This window comes from Mytilus edulis, unplaced genomic scaffold (genome assembly GCF_963676685.1).
Source record: "Mytilus edulis unplaced genomic scaffold, xbMytEdul2.2 SCAFFOLD_553, whole genome shotgun sequence".
NCBI lineage: Eukaryota > Metazoa > Mollusca > Bivalvia > Mytilida > Mytilidae > Mytilus > Mytilus edulis.
Window position 1 is genome coordinate 19,053 of NW_027269213.1, and position 11,459 is coordinate 30,511.

General features: G+C 32.8%; 1 protein-coding gene across 1 annotated transcript; it reads right to left on the reverse strand.

Moving 5' to 3' along the window:
• Positions 1-2,853: 2,853 nt before the first annotated feature.
• Positions 2,854-11,136, reverse strand: LOC139509691 (uncharacterized). The gene is made up of 4 exons (XM_071296236.1): positions 10,777-11,136; positions 5,504-5,714; positions 3,810-4,033; positions 2,854-3,219 (listed from the first exon to the last, which is right to left on the reverse strand). The coding sequence occupies exons 1-4, from the start codon at positions 10,885-10,887 to the stop codon at positions 3,064-3,066; spliced, it is 702 nt and encodes a 233-aa protein (XP_071152337.1). The 5' UTR covers positions 10,888-11,136; the 3' UTR covers positions 2,854-3,063.
• Between the last annotated feature and the right edge of the window lie 323 nt (positions 11,137-11,459).

Here is an 11,459-nt window from a genome sequence, read left to right on the forward strand (position 1 = left end):
TTTTAGGTGGTCATGAATGACACTAATTTGTATCTAAATTGGTATTAACCAGTATATAAATCAGAGATAAACGTCGTAATGTAACTAAACATCAGTAAGTAAAATATATTGGGATGCTAGCATATATAAAGAATAAAGAAATAATAATGAGTAAGATAAAATAAAATGTAGAGAAAAGTAACAGACAATTTAAAGAATATAGAAATAAACAACACCCCCAATCCAGACCCTCATTGTATACACGAGAATCTGGATGGAAACACAGAATATATAGAATAATAGATAAGGACAGTAGGAAGTGATGCATTAATAAACAAGAATGTGTCCTCAGTACACGAATGCCCCACTCGCATGCACTATCATTTTCTATGTTCATTGGACCGTGAAATTGGAGTAATATCTCTAATTTGGCATTAAAATTAGAAAGATCATATCATAGGGAACATGTGTAACAAGTTTGAAGTCGATTGGACTTCAACTTCATCAAAAACTACCTTAACCAAAAACTTTAACCTGAAGCGGGACAGACGGACGAACGGACGGACGGACAGACGGACGGACGGACGGACGGTACGATGGACGGACGATACGACGGACGGACGGACGGACGAACGGACGCACAGACCAGAAAACATAATGCCCCTCTACTAGCGTAGGTGGGGCATAAAAAAGATAGAAAAAAATAATAACTGTTTGAGAATAAAGACATAAAAAACACCCCTGGGTGTTGAAACAGTAACGGATTGCTATGTACTCATATTGGTAATAAATGCTAAAAGTTTACATGCGGACAACTGCAGTTCTCCTCTGCACTTATGTAGAAAGGAACTAAACGGAATAAAATGAATTAAAACTTAAGATAACCAAATGTAGCTGTATTCGCTCCTTTCCATTTACTTCTTTAGACTGATTTGTAAACAACAGATGATTCAGTAATAGAAGAAAAGAACCAATCGGATGATGTTGACGATTTAGAGTTTAACGTCCAGTGACAAATATCATGTGCATATGAGAACGACAACATGTTATATGTACCCTGTGTTGTATTAGAAAGATACTTTCGGACGGATTTGAGAACGTGCTACTTTGAACAGACACAAAAATTAAGGCTGAAGAAAACGTTAATAATAGATTCATGCATATTCCAGCAGGCAATCCATATACATATATTGAAGTGACACACCCCTTAATAAAATGCAAAGGAAGTCAAAATAAAAATGTTCTTACTAGAAGGATACTGTTGCAGCGTATAATCATTTTTTTTTACTCAAGAGCATCTCATTCTTAACTTTTTCAAAGGGAAAATATAAAGGTAGCACAACTATTGTCGTGGCTAAATAACTCTTAACTGACACAATTTCAATTTTCCAACCCATTAACAGACTTTATTCCCATAATGTTCACTAAAACGTGGTATTACTCACGTTATATTACAATTATGAAATATTTACTAATTTCAATTTATATTTTAGAACCAAAGTACGATTTTGTGTCCTTTAAATGATATCTAAAATTGTTTTTTTCGCCTTTCATTACAAAAATTGCTATGCGTATAAGCATAAATACTACATACTTGCGCGACGCCTTTTAGTTTTACTGAAAACTGCGCAGACTATGAAATGTTTTTACAGTTGGAAAATGTTCTATGATATATATCATTTTGTCAGACACTTTTCTTTTTTTGATTTGATTCTTATAATGTACCTAAAATCTGTATATTAAATAGATTTTAATAGTAAAATTGTGCGTTTTACTCTTAACAGACGTATAACCAACCCGATTAACAGACCAACCGCCGATATAGCCGCATACTCAATATAGATTAACCGACCTATCTCTCGTTTAGCCGAGTGTCGGCCGTGGATACGTGCTTCCTTAATGGATATGTAATGATTAAGTATACATACTCTGACGGAGAGCTTGTTCCAAATGTGGTTAAATGTTGCTCTGTTATTTCAGAGAAGATTTTTGCAAACGTAAACGACGACGGACGACAGACGCCAAGTGATGGGAAAAGCTCACTTTAGCCCAATTGAGGTAAAAATTATAAAATCCTTCGGCCATTCTGTTTGACAAATACCTGACGAAAGACATTGTGATTTTATGTTACGTAAAAAAAGTTTCAATTATTAACTATTTTTTCATCTACCATTTTCTGTATTGTTTTTGGTCAGTGAATACTTATCAGTAGTCTTTTGTTTATTTGTGTCTATGGGGTGTGTCTTTTTAACATTATTTTAATATATACACAATATATCTTTTGTTAATATATCCTTAAATATAGTTACTTTCCACAAACTATTAAGTTATTTCATTAACGAAACTCATTGAAAGTATATACGGAGTCTTCAGAAGAAGGGCCAATTTTCCCTGATTTTTGGAATATTTACGAGTTGATAATTCACCTTTTAATGCTCCTTAGGGGCGTTAACACACAAAATCAATATTGGTTTTGAAAAACAAAAAAATCAATAGTCTTGGTCTTATTTATCGTAGGAATACCTGGTCAAGGTATGAAAATAGATGATGTGACGTGTTTTAATGCGCATCTATGATCATCTATCAGGCTATTTAGAAACATGATTTACCTACATAATCAAATGAAAAAAATCAATGGAAAATTGGTCTTCCTCTTTGTGATCACACAAAACATCAAGAGGATTCTTGTACCTTATCGACTCGATTCATAAGATTCTTTTCCAGGAATCAAATTGTGTTAGCATGATATTTGAATGTACAAGCAAATTTCATTTCTATTATGTACAAACAACTATCAAATCCATAATTTAGTTTCAATAAAAAATATTTGATTTGACTAAAATGTATTTAAGATATGAATAAAAATCATGTAACAACAACATATATTATATATTATATGTACACATAACTTTGTAAGAACATTAACAACAGATGACTGGCAGTTATGGAAAAAGCTTTACAAAAAATACAAAAAAACCGGTTCTACAGCATTTGTTCATTTTAACAGTTTCATAATAGGTGTAACTAACAGTTATACTTATTAACTAATGATAATAAGTATATTTCACTTCTCAATTGTTCTTTCTACATTTCAACTCGTCTTTCACAATAACCCTTTCTTGCTGAAGGTTCCATGCGGCATTCGTATTCTTCCGGACAAGTACACCTGTATTCCGTGGTTGCGTTCTTTTTTATTTTCTTACACACTCTTCTATTGGATGTGTTCATGTTGCAGGTTCTCTAAAAGTATTCAAAAAGATATTAACAAAATTGAGAATGGAAATGGGGAATGTGTCAAAGAGACAACAACCCGACTAAAGAGCAGATAACAGACGAAGCATATTTCAGAAATGTGTGTGAGCTTTCATTTTTATGTTGCCACTAGTTACTACAATTTTGAATAATCAAACATAAACTAAAGCTTTTGAAATTAAAATAAAAAGATACGATAAAATAAAGTAAAAGTACAGTTAATTCGGTCCGGTAGACCTTGTTTCCTAGTTATTAAACTTCTCTTTAAATAAAAAAGGATGGTTCGTCACTCAAAGATCAAAAGAAATATAAGAGGGGGGGGGGGGCAATACCTTTTTGTGTTAACCTGTTTTGGTGTTGTTAACTGTTATCTGATATCAATTAAAGCTGTTAACTGTTTTCAACCCACTTTGTTAACTGTTATCAGCATTTTTGCATTTTTGTTAAATGTTTTTGCCAAAATCAAGTTGTTGTTAACATGTTAACGGACCCCCTATTGCCCCCTCATTTAACCATTTGTGAATGTTATCTATTCGGTTTTTATCTAACTTTTTTTTTACATTCAACATAATATTTACCATACTGCAGACAAATTCATGGGTGATTTGGAAAGTGGACACATAGTACGCTCTCTTCAATTGTAAATTGTAATCATTATTTGGGCAAGCACAGTTCACGCTCTCAATTACATCAGGGTACATAACCCCAGTCATTACAACTGCCACTTCCCCTTCTTCCACATTACAAATTGTATCTGGAGTCGGTTCTGTGCAATAGTTCGACTTGTATTCAACACGTTTTCCTACAAGTATAAAATAAATACTGTAAAATCAAATATCTGTATAAAAAAAAAACAGTCGACAATTTAAATATGTTCAATACTTGATTGATGCTACAAAAAAGGGTGTATTTATAAGGTTTATGACACCTTCTGTAGCCATGTGAATTACGAAATTTTCAATCTGCAATAGTATCAAAACAGCAAAAATAATGAATAACAGAGGTAGGCTATTTTGTTCATATACCAAGGGGATACTTCGTGCAAAGCATTATTATTTATTATTTCATTACATTTAATAGATAAAGGAGATTTTAAAGCAAATAAAACCAAGATTTTTGTAGAAAATCCTGACTTTAATACAGAGATTTCTGAAGAAAAAAAATTAAACATAGATTACTCATCTGTTTTTCTAGGATGTGATAGTCTTTATGGTTTTGAAAAAAAAGAAGTTCTAAACAATCTTTAAAATTCCAAAATAAACTCGTGCAGAGTCACACAAGTCGATCACACTCTAGAAGGTGTACTTGAATTGGTCCATATTTAAATGGTTTTAACCAATATCTAAGGAAATCATTGTTAGCATTGCATGCAATAGTCTAATATCTACCAACCACCGAATTGCCAAATACGAGAGTTCAAGGTGAAAGGCTACATGGATTTTCTATAAAACGTCAATACGTTTAGCATTGAATCAACACAAGGATACACAGGGGCGGATCCAGCCATTTAAAAAAAGGGGGGCTTAACCCAGGAAAAAAGGGAGGGGGTCCAACTATATCTCCCCATTCAAATGCATTGATCGGCCAAAAAAAGTGGTACAACCCCGGACCCCCTGGATCCGCCACTGGTACATGATCTTTAATGCTAATAATGTATGAGGGGGAAACATACAAATTGGATTATCTTCCCTTCACCAGAGTTTGAAATAAATTAAGTCATTATATTCCGCTTTTGACCACAGGTTATTGGGTTAGAAATAACTGAAAAATCACAAATGCATTAAAAAATGTATGCGAGATAAGTTGGGGAAGTTGCCTTTTGATAAAATTGACATGCCAGATGGTAATTAAGAGGAAAAGAAGACAGGACAATCATTTAAACAAGGATCGTTTATCGATCATTGATCCTATGAAGTTTTAAAAATATCCGATCTGTAGATTAAGAGAATCTTTTTTCAAATTGGCTAGTCAGACCTGGAAAAACTTGAACGAAAATCTAGTAATTTATTGTAATAAGAACATCTGTATACTATTCCTGACAGGTTTAGTCGAGGGCTTAGTTCAAACAAACCTGGTGGTTTTGAAGAGATGATGAGGGACTACTGAGAAGCAAAGTAATCTAAATTTGGCTCAAGTGAGAATAAATTGACCAGAAACTATCATCATTGGTGCAGACATTTAATACGTTTTGTGTGAAACAGAAGCATTTAAATTTTAATCAATTCCATTCATCCTAAACGTAAAATTTTATTTTCCTCTTTAAATATCTTACCTGATGATAAAAGATTTCGTGTAATTGTTCTTCCTGGTGCATTGTCCCATCCTCGCGGGCAGGTAATACCATCTGGGCAAGTGCAGATCTCTGTTATTGTTTCAAATAGTGTTTCTTCTCGTTCAACATCTCCGTTAGGTGAACGTCTTTGGGAGATTGTCTTCAATGCATAATCGCAAGGTTCATTGTGCCTGCTGCATTGGGGCAAACTCTGCAAAATTTCAAAATCATTTTACTTTTATAATTCTGCCAACAGGAATCATACAAATGATGTCTTACAGTTTCAATATGTGGGCCTTTGCGGTATGGTTTTTGCCCATTGTTGTATTTGATTTCTGTTAGAGTGTTGTCTCAAAGCAACCATACCTTTTTATCAACGAATTGTTTACATCAGAAATGCAAGTATTTGTAAAGAAATCGAAGAATAATAATATATGAGTCTTTATTTTGAATTTTCTGAAATTAGTAATTTTATAGTTGACCGTTGGATAAGTTAATCAGTAAGTAACCCCTTGTATCTAGAACAGCTGATAAAAACTGAGTGAGTTCTTCGGGTGACAAATGCTTCCTTTTTATTCTAGACTATTCTATTATTTTATAAAAAACATGTACCATCAACTTCGACATAGCCTTCTATAATGTTTCTAGAACTCAGCGTGTAAAAATGAAATTCAATATTTATACACATAAAAAAGAGAGAAAGCGGTGCGCAAGCGCCTTTGATTCCAGCTAGGGGTCAAACTGAGACTTTTACCACATGACCTTGTCATTTCTTCTCCTTTCAAAGATTTTAAGTAGTTTGTGTATTTCAAAAAGATGATACAATATAAAAGAAGAAAGAAAAACTGCATTGCTATAATATTACAGAAAGTGTACCCTTCCTAAATTAAGTACCATGTTTGACACAAGACACAGAAATAATATTCCTTCTAGCTCAACTCGGCGAAACTGTAAGAGTTGTGCCTCAAAAATACTTGAATCTGCACCTGTCGTATTATCACTTTTGTTATATAAAAAGACCATATGTATGTCAATATTAATTAAGCTATATATGTACAGCTCCTATATAGATTACAAGTAAGGGTCGGTTAATGGATGGTTAATCAGATAAATGGACAATTTATAATACCAGAGCCGGCCTAGGCCCTATTGTGTGTTGGGTTGAAACTTCTGGGACAATATATAATGGACAAAATAATAGCTTTATAACTGATCAATGCAGCCATAATAGACAATAGGGCATTAAGTAAAACTAATACATCGCAAATTAACCGCATAGACCGAGATAAATCGCTTTTAATTGGAAACATTTATCTGAAATTATCTTATTATCTTAGGTCGTGTTGCTGAAGTCAAGGATATTGGTTATTTCATATTTCTGTGAACTAAATATTAAGGGCTGTCTTTTTCCTCTATATAATGGGGAATTTATTTCTTCTTTAATTATTAACAGGGTGCCAAAAATGCGGAATTAATCTAAGGAAATACAATAAAAAGCGACTGCAAACCAAACCAAAAATAAAACAATTTATTTTAAATAAAACCATATATATTCAAAAGAATATTTTTTTTAATAAATGTCCTTATTATCCATTATTGAAGATTTGCCAAATTCTTTCAAAATAACAGTTTTAGGCTACATCTATATGGAAAAACAAGGGTGGCATAATTCATTTGCATTTCTTAAGTTGTATGTAGGTAACTCTAATTTTAAAATTCAAAATTTAATATTCCTAACTTCACTTGTAACTGTGTAACTCGACAATTGAACATTTGAGAATTGTAACTCAAACTTTACAACTATGTTTACAAATTGTAATATGTGTTTTTGTAATTTGTACATTTGTGTAATTTGCTTTTGTAATTTGTACATTTTTTTTTATGCAAACAAGTAATTCAAAATTAATGATATGGCAATTTGCCATCTGTCATTTTAGTTCTTTGAAAGTACAAATGTATATTCAATCTTCAATTATTTCATATTTACATATATTTTTTATTATAATAAATACAGGAATAAAATGTTGGTGTTTAACACCACTGTCAGCACTATTCGTAATGAGCTCTCTCATTACAATCAGTTTTTATTCGTGAAAGAAGTCGAAGTTTCGGGAGAGAACCACTTAACTTTCTCAGGAAATATTCATATACATTGACACAGAACAAACGCTGCTTTCGAATTGACGTTATAAAAACTAAAATTTGTGAAAATAAAAAATAAATGAACTTAATTTGAAAGACGTTTGTTATATCGTTACAACTGTTTTACAATCATCATTTTGGAACCTTTAAGAGCGGACTGCATGTGCTTTATAGGTTTGGAACCTTTAAGAGCTGACTGCATGTGCTTTATAGGTTTCGGAACCTTTAAGAGCTGACTGCATGTGCTTTATAGGTTTCGGAACCTTTAAGAGCTGACTGCATGTGCTTTATAGGTTTCGGAACCTTTAAGAGCTGACTGCATGTGCTTTATAGGTTTCGGAACCTTTAAGAGCGGACTGCATGTGCTTTATAGGTTTCGGAACCTTTAAGAGCTGACTGCATGTGCTTATAGGTTTTGCTCATTTTCTTTAATTTCTGTTGATTTTTCTTTTGCTATGTATTATACAACTAGCTTATTAACATTTTAAAGCATATTGCACTCATACATGTTTATTGCTTTATAAATCATTGTTGTTTACTGCTAACCTGAAGTGTATACAGACAATAAAACACACTCCTTTTGGACAGACTATATGTTAGTCATATTTTGTAATAAAACAAACTGTTTTCTGCATAAATTACGGAATTTTATAACTTAAAATTTTAGCTGTTAATCTCAAGATGAAAAAGATCTCTTACATCCTCATAAACTTTACATTCTTTTGAAATCATTCGCCTTACTTTTTATAATTTATATTGGAGTAAGTATAGGATCGGGAGAGCAGATATTCTTGAAGGTATAGGATAGGGAGATTATGTGTTCTTGAATGAAGGTGGTGTAGGGATTGCGTGAAAGGGAAGCTATTCTTTAAGGTATGAGCGTTAGAGTGTGTGTTCTTGAAGTTATAGGATCGAGAGGGCATGCGTTCTTTATGGTATAGGATCGGAAGAGCAAGTGTTCTTTAAGGTTTAGGGTCGGGAGAGCAGGTGTTCATGAAGTTATGGGATTGAGAGAGCATGTGTTCCTTGTGGTATAGGATCGAGAGATAAGTCATTGAAGGTGAAGGATTGGGAAAGCAGGATGTTTTTGAACGTATATGATGGGGAAAGTGTGTGTTTCATTTCGGTCTTTAAGTTGAAAAAATGTCAAGTTTGTTTTTCTTGTGCAAACTTTGAGGGACGCCGTTTTCGGATTATTTTGGTTAAATTGATGTTATTTTGCATAGTCTCGGTTAAAAATGCACATAACTGACATGTTCCTGGGGCTAGCCATTTAACGAATAGAAGTACGACGGATATACCATGTTTACCCTTATTCAAATCATCATATTTCCGCGATGAGTAATTTCAATTTTTAGTGATCTTTAGTGGTTTATTTCTGTAAATGTAATTATTGAAGAAGTGCTTTTTTAATGAAATAATTATCTTCAGGAAGTTATAGGTCAAGTGGTGTTTCATTGTTTCCGCTTATACAAATATACGAAGGCTATGTTTTAACAAACATATCGAATAATATAACAGAAAAACTGTACATGATAGTTTTAAACAAGCACATTGTTTAAAAAATGTTTTAAAAGTATATTCTCGAGAAGAAATGTGGTACCAAAAGTTTGTAGAAGTTAGCAATTATATGTCCTCGTGCGGCCTTCAAAAATAAGCAAAGCTTCTAATAAGCTATAATAGAAATCGAAATTATAAATATAAAACAATTCAAAAAAGAAAACTAACGTCCTAATTAACGGTTAAAAAACACCAACGGAAAATAAAATATGATGAACAACAACAAACGACACCACTGAATTACAGGTTCATGACTTTGGACAAGCACAGTATAGAAAGTGGCGGGTTTCAAACAAATATGCAGGCGCCAAAACAAAATACGTATATATATAGAGTGAAAAGGGCTTAAATCTTCAGGTCGACAAAGCGCATAAACACAACGACTAAAGAAAACAGGTACAGATCTTAGAGTACTTGCATTTGTTGAAACCTAGCTAAAAGCTAATAAAAACTTATAAAAAATCATGAGGCTAAGACTTAAATATCAACCATCCAAAATACAATGGATGAACTGTAAGCCTGTCTAAAACAGCCAGAGAAAAACATAACCTTGTGCAATGTCAAAATATATGTACCGACAATGTTTCTCTTTTGAGGGGTGGAGGCGCCGGGTGCATCCCGTCTGAATACGACTTTGGTTTATCCGGAGTCGCACCTAAATAAATGTGCTCGTAAAAATTAGAAAGCTTTTGTTTACTTATGTATACAACGCTTTATGTTATTGACAAATTTTGACTATGGGAATGACATATTAAAAGGACTACATATATATATGTATAGTATAAACTTGAGGAACTGACATTATTTTTCGGACAAAGGGGCAGGAGGACCCTTTGGGGCGGGGTATAAAAAAAACGTGATTGCTTATTGGTCAGCTCATCTGGTAAATGTATTCAATTGTTTAGTTACGATCAAAAATTGTTATATTGAATCAAATGGTAGCATAGCTAAATTGCAAGGGTTAATTCATAGGGCTTTTCATTCGTTCCAATAAAACAATGACATATATAGCATAGAAACCATGTTGCTGTAACTTGTACAGTGATAACGATAGGGTTTTAGACTAGCAATGAATGCCACAAAGCGCTTCGGGAATTTCTCTTTTTTTCCTGAAGATTTAACGTGTTATTGCTGAATAGTAGTTTATAAATGATGCGCTTCTAGTTTTACTATTGTTATTGTTATATGGTATTTATAAGAACAAGAACACATCAAATAAATTAAAACATGTTTAGATATTAAAGAACGTAATTTACTAAATAATAAATAAACCACAAAAAACATTTAGAAAAGGGGAGTTCATTCCCCAATTACCTGTCTTCAATCCTAAACCTCCCAATTACCTGTCTTCAATCCTAAACCTGAATACTTTTTACTCATTTTTTTAAGAACGATTGGATTTAATTCTCGATCTCGCCAATTGCTCTCTCAAAATAATAGTAATAAAAACACTGTGATGAAATATTCATTTGAAAGAAATAATCGAATACTGATTCGATTTTCATTTACTATATATATATAAAACATTGAATTTTTTTTTTTATGTTAAATGGTTAAGTAAATATACTTGCCGACCATGGTTGATCGTTGGATAAAAAATCCTCAAAACTTGGTATTGCATGTACGGTCAACAGACTCACACACACAACCACACACAAACTTGAAAACAAATATATCTGCATTGTACTATAGCTGAAAAGTTTATACTGATATCTGTCCCGAGTCTTCCTTTTTATAAGCAAACAATTGGCCGTAGTTCGTGGGTGGAATTGATTAGTTTTAAATATGTTATAGTCATCTGATCATATCATTAAATTACATACAATATGCCATTATCTTCTGAATATGTAAATCCGTTGTTATAATTAAGTCGCAATTATAAAAGTAAGTGATAACGGTGTAATTTGAGAAATAATTGTATTTTGGGGAATGGACAGCAAAGAATACAAACAACCTTTAAATATCTTATTGTTTTGTCATACATTTCGATCAGGTGATCAGTACGAAAAAGAATGAGTGCATTTGGTAAAAAGGTAAGATAGTTTGAAAGGTACAAAAAAAAATAAGAATTATTTGTTCTCTCCTTGAAGTGACACATAACATATTTTGGTTACATTTCTCTCATGCGACTCGTGTCATTCAAATCCCGATATCTATAAGCAGCTAGACCGCCCTTAACATACTGGAGCTTATTGAGGAATGAACTAATCTTCTGTTCGGTACTCTAGTCTACTATTGAAGCTGAGTCGGCTAT

Coding starts and splice junctions, on each gene's coding strand:
- LOC139509691 (XM_071296236.1), bottom strand. CDS start 10,887: ATGCAGATATATTTGTTTTCAAGTTTGTGTGTGGTTGTGTGTGTGAGT. Junction 5,715..10,776: donor CCAACGATCAACCATGGTCG/GCAAGTATATTT, acceptor GAAATTTTGCAG/AGTTTGCCCCAATGCAGCAG. Junction 4,034..5,503: donor ACGAAATCTTTTATCATCAG/GTAAGATATTTA, acceptor TTATACTTGTAG/GAAAACGTGTTGAATACAAG.